At 39.4% G+C, this 19,201-nt stretch overlaps 1 protein-coding gene across 3 annotated transcripts in view; it reads left to right on the top strand.

The window, feature by feature from the left end:
• Positions 1–19,201, top strand: part of LOC109004816 — a 66,520-nt gene that overhangs the window by 10,995 nt on the left and 36,324 nt on the right. For all 3 annotated transcript variants that reach the window (XM_035686898.1, XM_035686897.1, XM_035686902.1), the window contains exons 4-9: positions 1,203–1,411; positions 9,917–10,036; positions 14,667–14,795; positions 14,903–15,028; positions 15,556–15,611; positions 15,708–15,807. In XM_035686898.1, the coding sequence (XP_035542791.1) occupies positions 1,203–1,411; positions 9,917–10,036; positions 14,667–14,795; positions 14,903–15,028; positions 15,556–15,611; positions 15,708–15,807 (740 nt within the window). The remainder of the gene's footprint in view (positions 1–1,202; positions 1,412–9,916; positions 10,037–14,666; positions 14,796–14,902; positions 15,029–15,555; positions 15,612–15,707; positions 15,808–19,201) is intronic.

Genomic DNA, 19,201 nt, shown 5'->3' with positions numbered 1-19,201 from the left:
ACCCATTTTCTCTACACTGCTACAACCCATTTAAAGTTTCAAAGTTTTGCATATCACCTGTACCTGTGGTGAGCTACCCTAAGCTTTAGTCCACAGGTCAGATGTCTCATTCGACCTGCCTATGACTTTGATGCGGTGAAGATCTTCCATTCTGCCTACTTCATCTTGTGGTTTTCATAAGGCACGACATTTAAATTAGGATGGGGGGAGTAGATTTTAATACATTTAGTTACAGACAATTTAAAAACAACTAGCCAGTCAAAGCCTCTTTGTTGCGAGATAATTCATTTTTATGATTTACCATTGGCATCTTATATATAATCTTGCCAATCTAATGAATCTTTAGGATTTTTTTTATTGTGGGGACCTTGACTGATGGAAAACATACCTAAAAGCAAACCATTACATCATATTAGACATTAAAACTGAAGTATTATGATCTTAGCATCCGAGGTTTAGATAGAGAAATATAAGTTTTGGAAGAACTATGCGACCAATGTCAGGTGGCTTGGGTTGGTACTTGTCAAATCAGATAAATGATTGTTCATAGCTTGATTTTACTGGATTGAAGTTCTCTTGTTACTTAATAAAAAAAAAAAAAAAAAAAATTGCAGGATGAAGTATTTGATATTGGTGCAAAGATTGAGCATAAGCTTGCACAAGAAGCTGGAACATGCCCAGCAATTTTGTTTTTGGATCGGTAAACAAGATTATATCGATAGTAAGAATAGGTAAAAGCCCAAGTACACAAAACATATTCAAGAGCATCACATATGCATGATAATCTAGTGATCTAAGAAATTATGAAGTTCATGCTGTTAAAATCAATTATAATTGACCAATGAAAATGAAGTACTAAGAAAAGAAAATTCTAAACTCATCCATTGACCACTCATGATATTCAAAACCTCTTTCATTCCTCTCCCTCTAGAGCCACCACCATAGGCATATCGGAACCATCTGCCAGATTCCTGCATTTTGTGACTTGCCTTGAAGACCTCTCCAAGATGCTAGGTTCTGACCAATGGTATATCCATTTTCCACACCTCAAGTATATATTTATCGATTCCTAAACAGCTTGCAGATGTTTACAGTCAAAACATAATTGCAATTTATTTTTGATCGGGAATTGCAATCTGTAAATATTAGATTTTGAAACATGAGACTTCTAGAGTATATATATATACGTTGTTTGGTTTCAGGTGGTATGAGTATTGGCTGTCCAAGGAATTCTGGCGCAGCTGGCACGTACTTCAATGCAGATCTACTGAGTTTAAGGGTTGGCAATGACAATGTCACAACAGAAACTGAAACCCCTTTGCTTGATTTTCCGACCACCCCTCTATGGTCACATGTTTTCGTAGAGAACAACGCAAAAGTTTTAGTCCCTTTGCTTTGGACCAGAATTCAGGTTTCCATTTCTCCTTCAAATAATTACATATTTGTGAATTTTTTTGATAAGTACATATTTGTGACTTTTTAAATGTCTTTGTTCTCTTTACATTCCACTAAAAATTGGTGGTGAAAGGTGTGGTTGGATGTTCATATTACATTTGTATTTTTATGCCAATTTTTTTGTCATTTCTGCAGCAAATGAGTGCTTTCTTATACAGTTAAAAAATGCACATTGGAGAAAATTTTGCTATAGTCCTATGTGGGATACCTCTGTGTGCTTGGAGACATTATGATTGGATTTTTGCCTTTATTTTCTTCTTCCATCGTTAACCAAAACACTAAAGCATCTGAACTTAATATTTTTGGTTGAGCTTAGCTCAATCAGTTAAGATGTAACGACACAGGGAAAGACCAAGCCAAATATGGACTTATACTCCAAAAGAACTAGTCAATGTGACAATTAGAGCTCCTTGAAATCATTACAAAAGGCAATAACTTCTCATTCCCAAGCAATGTGAGATCTCATCCCATTCACCACACTCTCTTGCTAAACCTATGGAATTACAATCTTCTCTGCTTAAATCTCTGACATTCTCATCATAGGTGGCATGGTTCAAGTCCTATACTTCTCGTTGGGATTGGCTTTGGTACTATTTTTAACAACACAAGAAGACCTGAGTCAAATCTGAGCCTATACTCCAAAAGGATCAATCAATGCTACGATTGAAACTTCTTGAAATCATTATAAAGGATAAGAACTTCTCTGTACCAAGCAATGTGGATCCCTTTCATCACCCTGCCATACTAAACCCGGGCCATTTCATAAGGTTCCTATCACAACATGGGGACAACGATGATAGATTGCCTCAGCTCTATGGATAATTGAGGAGCTTGCTAAATGCTCACTAGCTCAACTGGTTTCTGGTTGAGCCTTGCTTGGGCACTTAAGGTTCCCATCACTGACATGGTGGTACTTTCTCCAATGAAGCATCAACCCTTTTGTTGGGCTAAGTCTTGGGAACCAAGCATTAATGGAAAACTATGACAATTCGGGAACATTTAATCAAGTGGAAATTCCTCTAATATGAGAGCTTGAAAACACTAAAATTTTTATTATGATAAAAGGTGAGGTCGATAAACTGCTTGTAGCCAAATTGATGCCTAGAATCCCATATTCGAAACGTATATTAATTAAAAGACATCTATCACCCGAGTAATTTTTTTCCGAGTAATATATAGAGCTTCTACATATAACTTATGAGACAAGTTGGCGACAAGCTTGATCAGCTGAGCTGAAGTGAGTATGGGCTTCATTGTTGTGATGAGCAACGGCTTGTTATTTCTATATAATGCAGGGCAGTATCGAGCTTGTCTCATTTGCAACCATAGTTGTTTCTATATACAAGGAACATACAGTGAGAATGGACATAATTTTGCTCTCACATCACTATCTTGTGGGATTTGAATATGAAGTTTATTCAATGTATTTGTAACAACAATATTGCAAATGTGTGCATGACGACCTTGATTTTCCTAAAATCCATTGTCTGCTATGTCAGTGTTCTGGCATGAGAATGAATAATGGGACCTTGTGTTTTTAACAACCAATTTAGATTATTTGGAGAAGATAGAAGTTATTAGTGCTATTGGGTATACTAACTTCAACCTTGGTTATCTGGTCAGAACAGAATTATTAGGATTTTCAAAGAGGCATATTGACCTTTGGACCATTTCTTGATGTGGTCCAATGAGTGTATTCCCTGAATCTGTCTCTGAGGGATTTTATGGCTTGGTTTCTTCTTGGCTCTGTTAGATTTTTGCGAGAGTTGATAATATATATTTTTTTTAATTCGGTAAGAATAATAATTTGATTGATGATAGAAAGTGGGCATAGCCCAAGTAGACAGGCCTGGGGATACAAGGAAGTCATGAATACTCATGCTGTTGAAATCTATTACGATCAACCAATAGAATAAAGTATTAAAGACATTCTAAGCTCGTCCGTTAACCACTTGTGATCTCCAGAGCTTCTTTCATTCCTCTCCCTCCAAACGCACCACCAAAGAAAAGTCGGGATCACCAAATTGCTATGATTTGTGAGTTAACATCAACAATACTGAATTTCGCTTCTGAATCAAAACTTTGTTTCGGAAGTCTGGATGAGTAAGAGCTGGTGTCTGCATGTAAGAGCTTAACTTAATCATGAGAAGGATTGCAATTGAATCGAAGGTGTTTGAGATAAGGATGGAGGGGCGTGAAGTGCTTATCATGGAGAGGGGTTGGAAAGGATTGCAAACATTGAAGTTGGGCTGGGATATAGCACGTTGGGTCTTAAGGGCTTTGGAGGAATGTTCTCAGCATGGAAGGAAGGTGTATTATTCTGCTTACAGGGATGGTAACAGGGGATACATCGCACAGAAGAGCTTCAATTCCCGTGGCTGTTTCTTGGCCATAGTGGAGTATAGTGGAGAGGGGCGTCGGAGCTTCATCTTTATCCCTGGGGAAAGGGAAGGAATGGGGTGGATGAGGCTTGCAGCAGTCGTGAGGGAGGTGAGTAACAAAGGTGCTCAGGGGAGAAGTCTTCCATCTTCGTCGTCGACAGTAGCTCGATCTTACTTGGAGGTTCTAAAGACACCTCGAGAGGGGAGAAACTTTGCTTCGGCAGGCTTGAATAGAGTAGGGGAAGCTCCTGTTGTGGTAGGTGCACAGAGGCGGGAGGGTGATGGCAGAGGCGTGTCTGGGCAAAATGATATTTTGAAGGATTTGCGGGATATGCATGCAGCTTTGGAAGAGATGGCTGTTAAAGTCAACGAGTACGGTGCGTCTTGGGTAAAGGAATTATGGGTTCGAATTTGGGCCTGGGGAGTGGGCTAGAGTCTGAGAATGAAGGTAAGGCTCAGTCCAAACATAATTTTGGATCCAAGCCCAACCAGCCGAAAGCTTTGGTGTGGAGGAAGAAGCCGCAGGTCGGGGCGGACTCAGAGGTGGGTGGGTCAGTGCCTCTGACGTCGGCGATGCCTCAAATGGTGATGACGCAGGCTCTCGAAGCTTCGTTGGAAGAAATGCTGCCAGTAGCAGAGTCCGTTAAGCAGGGAGGGGCGAAACCAGGCAGTTCTTCCGTAAGATCAGAATCAAACGACTCGGCTCCTGCACAGACTTAGTCGACGGTAGTAGTGAAGGAGATCCCGAAGTCAATCGTGAGGAGTAAAGTTGTTTCTCTCGGGAGCAAAGGCAAAACAGTTTCGGCTCAAGCCCGAGACTATGTATCGGACCCGATATCAGCACAAACGCTTCCACTATTGGCACAGAATATGTCGATAGACACAATGGAAGCTTCGGAGGAGCTTCTGGTGGTCCACCATGTTCTAGAAAGGGAGGCAGGGGAAATTGTTGAGGATGTTGAGGGACATTGTGAGGTTTTGACTTCTATGGTCACCCATACGAGGGAGGTTGGGGAAAATGGCGAGGCTGCTGAGGGACAAAATGAGATTCTGACCTCTATGGTGGAAAGGGGTAATTGTTTAGAAGATAGTAGGTAGATTGAGTTTGAAAGGTCTGAAAGAGAAGAATTGGAAGAGCTGGAAGAGCAAGTTAGGATGGCCTCGGTGCTAGAACTCGAAGTAGCTGTTTATGAGGAGGAGATGGATAGTTCATCTCCATTACAGATGACTCCTCTTCAGATTGTGTCGGAGGAAACCTCAGATTGGGTCTTTAAACAAGTGGAGAAAATTCAAAGCTGTGTGGGTCTCTTATATGAGGGTTATGAAGAACAATTGAGGGCACTTTTAGTTGCTATTGAAGCTGGTCGATCCACGGTAGAGCAGTCATCTGTGAAAAAGAAGCGGGAGTTGAGAAGATTACATTGTTCCATTAATTACGACAATAAGGAGGGTACCTCAGGGAGGAACATATTTAAGGGGAGGGATGCCATATCTATTAATGAAGCCTAAAATTATGTCGTGGAATGTAAGGGGGATCAATAATGTCAATAAACGCCTTCGCATAAGGTCTATTATTCATAGTTGGAAGATTGATGTTGTTTGTCTTCAAGAAACAGTGGACAAAAATGTTATTAGTAGCTTGTGGAGAGGTTCGTTTGTAGGCTGGTCTTACCTAGCCTCTTCTGGTGGAGTTCTAGTCATGTGGGATAGTAGAGTTGTCAAGATGGTAGAAGAGTGTATTGGAAATTACTTGGTGGCATGTGTTTTAAGGAACATGGAAGATGGGTGGTCGTGGGCATTAGCAAGTGTCTATGGTCCCAATAGGGATCGGGATAGGAACCTGATGTGGGATGAAGTATCAGGGTTATATTCTATGTGGGATCTTCCTTGGTGCATATGTGGGGATTTCAATATAGTTCGATTCCCAAGTGAGAGGGCGGGTCTTTCTTCTATAATTGCAGCAACGGAGGCTTTCTCACAGTTGATTTTCGACTTGGAATTGCTGGATTTGCCGTTGGTGGGGGGTGAATATACGTGGTCCAATTCTAGAGGCAGTTCAAGATTGGACAGATTTTTAGTTTCATCATTGTGGGAAGCTCATTATCCGAAGTTGTGCCAAAAACGGTTCCCAAGGATAGGATCGGATCACTTCCCCATTATTCTTGAGTGTGGGGGTATTCATGAGGGCAAACGGTACTTTAAATTCGAGAATATGTGGCTAGAAGTGGAGGGCTTCGTCGATATGGTAAAAAATTGGTGGCTTTTGTACCAATTTGAGGGGACTCCTAGTTTTGTTTTGGCTAGTAAACTTAAAGCTTTAAAAGCTGATATGAAGATTTGGAATAAGGAGGTTTTTGGGAATGTTGAGCAGCAGAAAAAAGTCCTTTGGGATGAGCTCCAATCCTTGGAAGCTGATGGGGATAGAGAGGAGAGTTTGTCTAGGATGAATGAAGTAAAAATAGAATTTGAGAGGGGACTCCTAGTTTTGTTTTGGCTAGTAAACTTAAAGCTTTAAAAGCTGATATGAAGATTTGGAATAAGGAGGTTTTTGGGAATGTTGAGCAGCAGAAAAAAGTCCTTTGGGATGAGCTCCAATCCTTGGAAGCTGATGGGGATAGAGAGGAGAGTTTGTCTAAATAGACTTGAGAGGGTTCTTTTGAGGGAAGAAATATCATGGAGGCAAAAGTCGTGAGTTCTTTGGCTCAAAGAGGGGGATAAGTGTACTAGCTTCTTCCACAAAATGGCCAATTCTCATAGACGAAACAACGCCATCGAGATGTTAAGAGCTGAAAATAATCTGCTTACATCACCGGCTGAGATCCAAGAGCATGCTGAGCAGTATTTTAGTTCCCTCCTTAGTGAGACGGAAGATTGGAGACCTAAGATATATGGATTGAACTTTGCAGCGGTGGATGGTTCTTCAAAAAGTTGGCTAGAAAGGCCGTTCGAAGAGCTTGAGGTGCATCGGGTGGTGTGTGGAATGAGGAGAGACAAAGCTCCCGGGCCGGATGGCTTTTCTATGGCATTTTTTCAGGATTGTTGGGATTTTGTGCGGGAGGATGTGATGAAAGTTTTTCATGAATTCTATGAGTTTCAGAAGTTTGAGAAGAGTTTGAATGCCACTTTTATTGCCTTAATTCCAAAAAGAGTGGGTGCTTCGGAGTTGAAGGAGTTTCGCCCAATTAGCTTGGTAAGTAGTGTCTATAAGATTATTTCAAAGGTGTTAGCAAATAGAATGAGCAAAGTGATGGGGAAGATCATTTCCAAATCTCAAAACGCTTTTGTTAAAGGATGACAAATTATAGATTCGGTGTTGATTGCAAATGAATGTGTAGATAGCCGCATGCGGGAAGGGGCTCCGGGGGTCCTTTGTAAGTTGGACATGGAAAAAGCATATGATCATGTAAACTGGAATTTTCTTTTGTATATGCTTAGAAGATGCGGTTTTGGTGATAAGTGGTGTGGCTGGATAAGTCACTGCATTTCAACAGTCCGCTTTTCTATTCTTGTTAATGGGCAGCCTTGTGGGTATTTTCCGAGTTTTAGAGGTTTGAGGCAGGGGGATCCCTTATCTCCCTTCTTGTTTGACATTGTTATGGAAGCCTTGAGTTGAATGGTGGAGGCAGTGGTAGGAGCAGGATTTATCTCGGGATTTTCAGTGGGAACCAATTCTAGTGGCCCCTCTACTATATCACACTTGCTTTTCGCTGATGATACCCTCATTTTTTGTGAGGCTGTTGGGGAACAAATTCAAATTTTGAGGGCTGTCCTGCTATGTTTTCAAGCCATCTCGGGATTAAAAGTGAACTTAAGTAAATCGGAATTGGTACCGGTGGGAGAGGTTCGTAATATTCATCACTTGGCTGAATTTCTGGGGTGTAAAGTTGCATTTCTGCCCATAAAATATTTGGGACTACCGTTAGGGGCATCTTTTAAGGCCAAACACATTTGGGACGGGGTGATCGAGAAGATAGAGAGGAAGTTGGCAGCTTGGAAAAGGACTTACTTATCTAAAGGGGGTAGGATTACTCTTATAAAGAGTACTCTCTCTAATATCCCTACTTACTTCCTATCTTTATTCCCTTTACCAGTTGGTGTGGCCAACCGTATTGAAAAATTATATAGAGATTTTCCTTGGGGAGGCTTGGGAAAGGAGACCAAATTCCTTTAGTAAGCTGGAAAAAAATCTGCTGTCCAATTGCTGATGGAGGTCTGGGTATTCATAGTCTATGTAGTTTTAATAAGGCGTTGTTGGAGAAGTGGCTATGGAGATATCATGGGGAAGAGGAAGCATTGTGGAGGGGGGTGATTGATCGCAAGTATGGTAGTGATTGGGGAGGATGGTGTACCATGGAGAGCAGGGATTCGTATGGAGCGAGTCTATGGAAGTTTATTAGGAAAGGTTGGGGTCGCTTCCTAAAACAAGTTAACTTCTCGGTTGGTGATGGTTCAAAAATCAGATTTTGGTCTGATGTTTGGTGTGGGGATATTGAATTGTATCGAGCATTTCCGGTTGTTTTCAGGTTGGCAACTAATAAGCAAGCTTCAGTTTCCGACGTGATGGTATCTTCCAATGGAGTGATGCTTTGGAATGTAGGCTTCTCCAGATCTGTCCAGGATTGGGAAGTAGAGGAGGTTACTGATTTTTTTAGACAGTTGTATTCAGTGGAGTTAAGAAGACAGGGCAGGGACCAACTTTGTTGGAATCAAACAGCCTCTAAGAAGTTTACAGTTCGGTCTTTTTATAAAGTGATACTAAATCAGCACCATATTGGCTTTCCTTGGAAGAGGATTTGGAAGGCTCATGTTCCGTCAAGGGTGGCTTTTTTTGTATGGACAGCAGTAATAGGGAATATTCAGACGATTGACAACCTGAGGAAGCGCGGAATGATTGTTGTGGATTGGTGCTTTATGTGCAAGAAAGAAGCGGAATCAGCGAACCACCTACTACTTCATTGTGAAATGGCTAAAGTGCTATGGGATGGTGTGTTTGGAAGGGTTGGGCTGTGCTGGGTTATGCCAGAAGCAGTGGTCGATTTCCTAACATGCTGGACCAACTTTCAAATGCATACTTGTTCCCAAGTGGCAGCTGCTTGGAAAATGTTGCCTTTGTGTATTATGTGGTGTATTTGGTGGGAGAGAAATGAGCGGTGCTTTAATGATCTGGAACGCAATAGAGATGCATTTTGGAAGTTTTTTATAAGCACTCTACTTAGCTGGTTCTCTGCTATTGTACTGAAGGGAGGGGCTATAAACGCGTTCTTGTCTTCGTTTTTCTAAGTTCTAGAATGTATTAGGTGTTTCTTGTGTATACTTCCTGTGTACTTGGGCTATGCCTATTATATTGATATTAATAAAGTTATTACTTATAAAAAAAAAAACATGAAGGCCTCTCCAATTTGCTAGAAACTCAATCACCCTTCTTGGCATCACCCAAGCTATTCCGACTCTAGCAAAGATTTCGTTCCATAGGGTCATGGCAACTTCACAATGAAGTAATAAATAATTAATGGACTCCCCATTCTTTTTGCAGGAGAGTTGATAATTCAACATCTCTTGATGGGTAAATAGTGTGATGTTGAAGGTTATTTTGTTTGGAGCTCATGTCAGCCTAGTACTTAATGATGTTTATTCAAATCACATTTGAGAGAAGATTTGGAAGGAGACTTTTAGGGTATAAATTAATGAAAAATAATGTAGTGTTATTTTGGGTACTTGAAATAGTTTCACATTTGACTAGAGATTCATACATTGTTTTCTGTACTAGGCAATAATAACATTGCAGAACTTGGAACTGAATTTCTTCCTTATAGGGGTGTTATCCTTTATCCTTTTGAATACAGTGGCATTCTCCTTTCCTATCATTGGCCTGGGCTTGACTTATTGCTGAATTCTTATCATTTTGTCTTTTAAGTTATAAAAATCATAGTTCAATAGTCTCTTTGGTCAGATATATTCATGTAGTTGTTTCTAAAGTTTATACTTTATATTCTGCATGAATCTTGTTGATTTTGTCTTTTTGGTTCAGTTGCTCCTCCAAACTAAATTCGTGATATCATTTTATTTCTTTGGTTGTGAAGGTGAGGGGCCAAATTAGTCTCTATTGTGGGGGGACAATTGTCTTTGGACTGTCTGAGTATCCAGTCTCTGAATTTGAGCTCGTCGCCGAGGAACTTTTGATGAGTGATTCCATCATTAAGGTATGTTACTTTGGCAGATTTTTGTGCCTTTGTTTTGATCAGTAAATAATAATTTTACTAAAATAGGCATAGCCAAGTACACGGGACATATACCAGAGCAACACCTATGCACGAGGGTCTAAAGATACAAGGAAATCATGTCTGTTCATGCCATTAAAGTCTATTACAATCAACCAATGAAGTAAAGTGTTAGAAAGAATTTTCTAATCTTGTCCATTGTCCATTCACAATCTTCAAAACTCTGACCATTCCTTCATCCATATGCACCATCATAAATAGATCGGAATCATCTTCCACAAAGCTGCTATTTGAGAGTTTTTTTTATTTTTAAAGTAAGATAGAATTTTATTCAACGAATGTAATAGGCGAGTCCATGTACACAGGAAGTATACAAAAGCAAACACATAATTGCATTCTATAAAGAGGAAAATGAAAAACAGAAAATCATCAGCTGAAGCTCCATTAAGCACTATTGCAGAAAACCTTTGAAATAAAGAAAATATAAAGAATTTCCAAATTTCCTCCATAGTGCTCTTCTTAATATTAAAGCATTGCTCATTCCTTTCCCACCAAATACACCACATGAGACACAAATGAACCATCTTCCACACAGCAGCTACTTGAGAACTTTGAAGCCCCATCCAGCAAGCAAGTAAATCTACTACTTTATAGGCATCACCCAAACCAGCCCAACTCTACTGAAAATACCTCCCACAATGCCTTTGCCACCTTGCAGTGCAGAAGTAAATGATCCACAGATTCACCATGTTTCTTACACATGAAACACCACTCCATAACAACAAAACCACACTTTCTCAAATTATTGATCGTCAAAATGTTTCCAATTGATGCTGTCCATGTGAAAAAATTTGAGAGTTACCTTGGATGCCTTGCCAGCTGGCCAGAAAATCAACAACCCTTCGTGGCATCACCCAATGGAGCCCCACTCTAGGAAAGATATCATTCCACAAGCTCATGGCTACATCACAATGCAATAATAGGTGATCCACAGACTCTCCACTTTTTTACACATATAACACAAATCCAACACAATGATTCGTTGTTTCCTTAGATTATCTAAAGTGAGAATCTTCCCCAATGAAGCTGTCCATACAAAAATGAAGCTTTTAAGGGGGCCTTAGTCTTCCATATGTTCTTCCATGGGAATGGACTTGTGGAGTGTGTCATAAGGGACTTATAGTACGACTGTACTGTAAATCTCCACTTCTTGGACTGTGACCACAAAATCTTATCAGCTCCTCCATTCACTCTACAATTATACACAAGATTGAAGAAAACTGTAAATGTATCAATTTTCCAATCTTGGGCATCTCTATGGAAAATGAGATTCCATTGAGGAGGGCCACTAGATAGATTTATGAGCTCTGCTTATCATACCTTTTTCCCCTGAACTATAACCATAAAATTTATATAGAATATAACTGAAAAATAATTTACTTGGAAATGAACCATTTAATTAAGATGTTTTACTTCTTTACATTTTGTTTGGTTAGCCACCCTTGCTTTTATATTTTTTTTGGGGGGTGTAAACTGTCTTGGTTTATATTCATCTGGTTTGAGTGCTTGCATTCCAAAGAATCCTTTAGAATAACAAAAGGTTACTGCTGATCTAGCGGTCTTAAAATTTTCAATATATTTTATAACTGCAACTTAAATTAGTAACAAACCGAAGGAGGGGTTGTTTAGTACACGGTTGGTATGCTAGAGAACTCTCGAATGGTCTGATATTATTGTCTGACCATTCTGTGCCACTAGGGAGATAAAATATTTGGGGTCCTATTTTGAGAGTTTCAGATAATGGAAATATGTTCTATTTATGGTTGTGAAACATATATGACACATAATAAATTATCTGTACACACACATTTGAGTGTTTTTGGCGGTCTTTGAGAAGTATTTGTTTTAAATTTGTACATCAGATATTGTCCTATCTGCCTTTGAAGCTTGTTTTCAGATTGAAAGGAAACATACCATCTCTTTATTTCATTTGCCAAAGAAGTAAAATAATTCTGCATATGGTGCTCAAATTTTAATGCAATTTTTCTGTGTGCTTGGATCCAATAGCTCCTTTTTTTGATAAATAATAATCTCAATTAAATCCAAGTACACAGGATGTATACAAGAGAGCACTTATCTAGAAGTAAAAAAAGAAAAAAAAAATCGTGAAAAATAAGCTTATCAAAGTCTATAGAGGCTGTCGACTTATAAAAAGAAAGGTCTATAGAGGCTGTCCAGAGGAGTAGGATATTAAAAAGTGAAGTTTTGAGTTCCTCCAACATTTGTACATGATCCTCAAAATTCTTGCCATTACTTTCCCTCAAAATACACCCATATTGGCAATTAGGACCACCTTCCACACACTGCTGAAATTTGTGGGCTTCCTCCTAATTCTGTCCAACAGTGAAAAAGGTCCACTACTTTTTTATGCATGACCCTAGCACTAGCTATCTTGCAATGAAGTAAAAGGTGTTCAATGGACCCCCAACTCCTTTTGCATATGTCTGTCTTAGATTATCCATGGTGACAATCTTTCTTGGAGAGGCTGTCCATGCGAAGAAGGCTGCTCTCGAAGTGGCCTTAGTGCACCAATTACTTTTCCATGGGAAGAATCTTTCACCATAGTTGTTACGATGCTTAATTTTTATAGTGTTTATTTGTCAACTTGGGGCACAATTGTTATTTATTTTTTTCTCGATGGCATGTTTTTTGGAATTGGGGAATTCATACTTGAAAACTAGAAGGTGTCTTAATACACATATATGTTATGCCTTTTGAAAAGGCATGTTTCAAAAGGCGTATCATTTTTTTTTTCCGATCGAAAAATGATATGCCTTTTGAAAACTAGAAGGTTAAGACACATATGGATATGCCTTTGCCAGAGTATGTTCATTTACTTCTGTTGGATTTGTCTCTGTTTGGAAGATGGGTTCCCAATTTGATAAGCTTTATGGTTTGGAAAGCCATGTGAGGTATTGACAACCCATGAAGCTTTAATAAAGGAATGCTGTATCTAGTTGACATGAAGGAAGGCGACATAGTCACATAATGAGTTCAAATTAGTTCTGTTTTGCCACTTTGCCTTAGAATCTCATAGGTTGTGTCAGAATGTAGTTGGAGAGATTCAGGGAATGATTTGATAAAAAAGAATTTTGACAGGGTTTCCCCTGGTGGATAAAAGTATGATAGTATCGGTGTGCTTTCTTATCCTCTAGGATAAGAGTGGTCACTTGGCAGCTATGGCAGTGAAGGCAGCTTAATTTAATTGGGCAAAGCAAGTTGAATCTCTTGCAGTTAGTGAGGGAATAAATATTTTGATATTGGCTATATGCAGATTTGGTTTGAAAGAGTTGCTTGGGATATTATAAGAAGCTTGCATGAATTAGATGATGGCTTCATTGCCATGGGTTCTAGGGCAACCCTTTGCTAAGCAAGGCTTTTCACAAGGTTGCAAATTATGCTCTTGGTTGAATCCTCGTGGCATGGAGGCAACCCTCTATGCCTGACATCTTATCTGTGTATGTCAAACACCATATAATAGTCTTTTCTTTCTTCATCAATAAAACTCTTTATCTTCGATATAGTGCGAAGATTGCCACTTCGAATAAATACATCTCTCTCTCTCTCTCTCTCTCTCTCTCACACACACACACTCCCTGTGAGTGTGTCTCTGCTCTAAAGTCTAACATCCTGGTCTAATCTTTCTTAACTTGACATTCAGCTGCTCTTCCCATTATTCTCCCACGCATCCATTTTCCTCTTGCCCCTCGGGCGGGGGAAACAAGGTGCTAGAGTTTGCAAGGGTTTTTCCGAAAACTATTTGTTCCAAACCTTGGCTGTGATGAATGAAAAAAAATCGCATGCTAGTTCTTTTCTATTTTTTAGTAATTCCGGCGCAACCATTTTATTAAAAAAATTGCATTTTAATTCTGCCATCGTTATTTTCTGTTAGTACTTTTTTCATCATTATAAGGCAAAGCAAAGTGAGCTGTGAAAATCAGTGAGGAAAAATAAGATTCTAACTTCAAATCAGTGTATGGGACGAATAGGTTGGATGGGGAGATATTATATATCCAGGCTTTTGGAAGCTCTTGAATTTGTCTGAAGGGGAAGAATTAGAAAAAGAAAAAAGGACAACTTTGTTTGGCTATTCATATGGAATCATCTATAGTGAAAAGGAGTGGTATTATGTGGAGCTAATGCTAACCTCCACAAAGAATGGTGAAGGTTTGACTTCTCCTTGTATTACCATCTAGTTCTTGTCTGTGGTGATAGGTATAGGATGTTATAGGGATCTCATTGCCTTGTAATTTAAATGTCCAAGCATTGTTTGTCACTATTCTTCATTTGATAGTAGAGATGTCATTACCTTGATGACAGACTATATGATATTAGGGCTAGATATGATACGTGCTTTTTTCTTGAAAATAATTTCTTTCTCCTTCTGTGCTTTTAAGAAAACCCGAAGGCTGCCTTATTTATTTCCTTTTTTGTTTTGCAAGGAAACTCCCAAGTATATCATATATAGTTTTTAGAAGTAAATTATTGCTTTTAGAAAGTATGTGTCGCAGTTAGTGTTGAAGTCTGAAGTACTTCCAATTTGTAACTGAAGGTTTTTGGCGCATTTAGAGTTGCCATCAAAATGCTGCTCATGTGGAACTCCAAGATTGAAATTGACGGTGGTGGAAATACTGTTGTTACTGCTTCTGTCCTTGAAGTCAGGAATCTGGTTGTTCTGAGGGTAAAATGGTCTAGACTTCAGACAAAATTGTGCTGCCTGTTAACTGATATTCTTATTTGTGGGTGAATTAAAATAGAGGGCCAACGATCATCCATTGTTTTTTGCAGGAATACTCTGTTATTAGTTCAAATGCAAACTTGGGTGTATATGGTCAGGGACTGCTGAAGTTGTCTGGTCGTGGTGATGCAATCCAAGGCCAGCGACTTTCCTTGTCTCTTTTTTATAACATAACTGTAAGCCGCCAACAAAAAATCTTACTCAGTATATTTATTTATGAGGTTGATTATATATATATTTTTATTTTTATAAAAGACTTTTCATAATTGGAAAGTGTTCTGGTTTGTGATAGAGACACCAACACCAAACATACACTTAAAATAAAATGATTTCTCCAACCCACCCCCCAAGAAAAAAGAAGAAAGAAAAAAAGCCCCAGATCTCCTTCTTGTTATATGTTTAACGATGAAATTCCTTGACCTTCTCATCTTTACAAACTCCTTGCCAATTTTGTACATGGGTTCACTAGTACTCGAGTCAACCAATGTGGGAAATTGTGGCAATCAACTAATGTTTCGAGATAATATGCGGAAAAAAAGTAGTTTTTTTCCTCAGAATGTTATTGTTCTTCATTTCAATCTAATATTTACTGTCATTTATAAACTTGTGATCTTTGGCATGCCTTTACTTGAACTTCTTGCATGCGAGATGTTTATGTTTGTTGTATGTGAGAAGCCATTTTGAATCTTTGTGCTCGTGACAGGTTGGCCAGGGTTCTTTACTTCAAGCTCCACTTGATGATGATGGAAGTAGAAGCCTGTGAGAATAAATTGTGATTATTAGGACTTTTAAGGTTGTTTCATGGATTCAGTGTTGGAATATCTTAATTTTATAAATCTGAATGCTTTTTTGTAGGGTAACAAACTCCCTTTGTGAGAGTCAGACATGCCCAGTGGATCTGATAACTCCACCAGATGACTGCCATGTCAATTATACACTCTCCTTTTCCCTTCAAGTAAGGGTCAGATTTTAATCATGGTTAATGATGATACTCTTTCCTCTTCTGTCATCAGTTGTGATCTGTTGTATAGCTCATGCACTTGGGTGGTATCCCCTTTCTTCAGTGAAATTTCTTACGAAACATAGGCACTTTGGTTTGAAGTGTTAGTGATACTTACAAAAAAGTGGTCGTCATAATACCTATCAAAAAATGGTAGTCATAATGTTGATACCACACATTGAGTAAAGGTGATGAGTGGGATCCCACATTACTTGGGAGGGAGAATCTCATGCTCTTTATAATGGTTTCTAAGGGTTTTAATTGTACCATTGACTAGTCCTTTTGGAATACGTGGAAGATGGCTTATGTGTGGCTTGGGCCTTACTTGGATAATTACAAATTGTAGGTATCAAAGCCAATCCTAACCAGATTTGTGGGACTTCAGCTGTGCCGCATATAATGCCTGACACATTGAGAATTTATGGGGTGGGAGATTGTGATACCCCATATTGAGTATAGGCGGTGAATGGGGTCCCACATTGCCATTGACTACTACTTTTGGAGTATGACTTAGATGTGGCGTAAGCCTTCCTTGGGTTGTTACATAGGGTCTCTCATAGTAAATATTTCTATCCAACTTGTATATGTCCCATGTACTTGGTCTCTTGCCAATTATTTTTTCAATAAACTGATGTAAAGCAATTATTTCTTATTCAACTTGTTTGTGAGGGATTTATCATTGGTGTTCACTAAGAGTGTTTCATTTTCTACCTAGTGTCTTCTGACCCTTGGGAACTTATTGAGTATTCCTTGAGAAGTAATTAAATTCTATTAGGGAAAAGGATGTAATTTAGTAGAATGGGAATGTACAAGAGAAGTGCTGGAAACACAGAATTAAACAATATCTAAAAATAAGTAGATCTAGTAATTCCATAAAGTTTGAACGGCCATTTGAAGAGATGGAGGTCAAGGGAGTATTGAAAACCATGGCTGGTGACAAAGCTCCAGGCCCGAATGGATTCTCTATGGCTTTTTTCCAAACATGTTGGGAAGTGCTCAAAGAAGACATAATGGGGATCTTTCATGAATTTCATGAAAGTGGGAGGTTTGAAAAAAGCCTTAATGCAACTTTTGTCGTGCTCATTCCAAAAAAATCGGGAGTTGTGGAAGTTAGTGATTATCGTCCCATTAGCTTGGTGGGCAGGGTGTACAAGATTCTTTCCAAAGTTTTGGCAAATTGATTAAGGTGATGGGTAAGTTAATATCACAGCCTCAAAATGCTTTTGTCAAGGGTAGGCAAATTCTTGACTCGGTGCTTATTGCTAACGAATATCTGGATAGTAGACTCAAGTCGGGAGAGTTGGGGCTATTGTGCAAGGAAAAAGCTTATGATCATGTTAGTTGGAGATTCTTGCTTCACATGCTCGAGAGATGTGGTTTGGTGTGAAATGGTGTACTTGGATCTATCATTATATTTCTACGCCTGCTTCTTGGCTTTAGTGAATGGCTCACCGAAAGGCTTTTTTAAAAGCTCACGAGGCTTGAGACAAGGTGACCCTCATCTCTGTTACTTTTTGTTTTTCTAATGGAAGCATTTAGCAAGATGATATCAGGCATTGTGGAGGGGGTTTCATATATGGATTCTCAATGGGGGGGAAGCCACTACTGGCACTCTCATTTTGTCCCATCTATTATTCGCCGATGACACTCTAATTTTTTGTAGGGCTCGACATGATGAAATTCGAGCCTTGAGGGCTCTTCTTTTATGCTTTGAAGGGTTGAAAGTGAACTTGGCCAAATCATAAGTAGTGTCGGTGGGGGATGTTCCTAATGTGGAGTGTATGGCTTCCATTTTGGGATGCAAGATATCTCAGCTGCCAATGAAATACCTTGGCCTTCCGTTGGGTGCTCTGTTCAACTCAATATCTATTTGGGATAATGTTCTAGAAAAAATGGAGAGGAAATTGGCTAGATGAAAAATGATGTATTTATTCAAAGGTGGGAGGGTCACCCTAACCAAAAGCACTCTTTCCAACTTGCCAACTTATTTCCTATCACTATTCCCGCTCCCCATCAAAGTGGCTCATCGCATGGAGAAACTTCAACGTGACTTCTTATGGGGGAATCAATGATGAGTTTAAATTTCACTTGATGAAATGGGCCAAAATCTGCTCTTCTATTCAAGGAGGAGGTTTGGGTATTCGGAACTTGCAGTTTTTCAGCAAAGCTTTGCTTGGTAAGTGGCTATGGAGATATCACAATTAGAGGGGGGGCTTTGTGGAGAAGCGTCATTGAAGTGAAGCATGGGGAGGATGGTGTACCAAGGAGGTGAGTGGACCTCATGGGGTGGTGCTATGGAAGCACATAAGAAGAGGTTGGGACACATATTCCAGATATACCCGCTTTAAAGTTGGTGATGGATCAAAAATTAAATTTTGGCATAATGTATGGTGTGGCGATATGGCACTCGAGGGAAACTTTTCCACAAGTTTATGGCTTAGCAAGCATGAAAGAAGCCTCGATTGCGGACCTCTTCATACTCTCTAACGGCACTCCACAATGGAATGTCACATTTCTTAGAGATGCACAAGATTGGGAAATTGAAGAGGTCCGCAATGAATCACCTCTTGAGATTCACGATCTTATAGTGCATTATTATGAAGAACTTCTCTCCGAATCTGCTTCTTGGAGGCCTAGAATTGATGGGTTGGTTTTTTATGAACCCCTTAGTGCAAGTTGGTTGGAGAGACAATTTGGTGAAGATGAGGTATTTTAGGTGGTTAGTGAGATGGTCAAAGACAAAGCTCTTAGACCGGATGGTTTTTCAATGGCCTTCTTTCAAGTTTGTTGGGAGATTGTGAAAGTAGATTTGATGCCGGTTTTTCAGGAGTTTTTTCTCCTTTAAGAAGTTTGAAAAATCTCTCAATGCCACTTTCATTGCCCTAATCCCCATGAAACCTGGGGCTTCTGAGCTCAAGGATTTTCGACATATTAGTCTTGTGAGTGAGGTTTACAAGATATATCGAAGGTCCTTGCTAATCGTATGAGCAAGGTGATGGAGCAAATTATCTCTAAACCCCAAAATGCATTTGTTTGGGGTAGAAAAATCCTTGATTCGGTGCTTATTGCTAATGAATGCCTAGACAATTGTTTGAGGGAGGGCGCTCCTGGTGTTCTTTGTAAACTTGATATGGAAAAGGCTTTTGATCATATGAATTGGGACTTCATTTTCTATATGCTTGGGAGATGCGGTTTTGGGGCAAGATGATGTTCATGGATTAGGCACTGTGTTTCTACTGCCCGATTTCGGTATTGGTTAATGGTAACCCTGTTGGTTTTTTCCATAACTCGTGTGGCTTGAGATAAGGGACCCCTTATCTCCCTTCCCTTTTGTCATTATTATGGAGGC

Source organism: Juglans regia, chromosome 2 (genome assembly GCF_001411555.2).
Source record: "Juglans regia cultivar Chandler chromosome 2, Walnut 2.0, whole genome shotgun sequence".
In the NCBI taxonomy this organism is placed as follows: Eukaryota; Viridiplantae; Streptophyta; class Magnoliopsida; order Fagales; family Juglandaceae; genus Juglans; species Juglans regia.
Note: the sequence above shows the minus strand (reverse complement) of the source record. Positions and strands in the feature narration are given on the sequence as shown.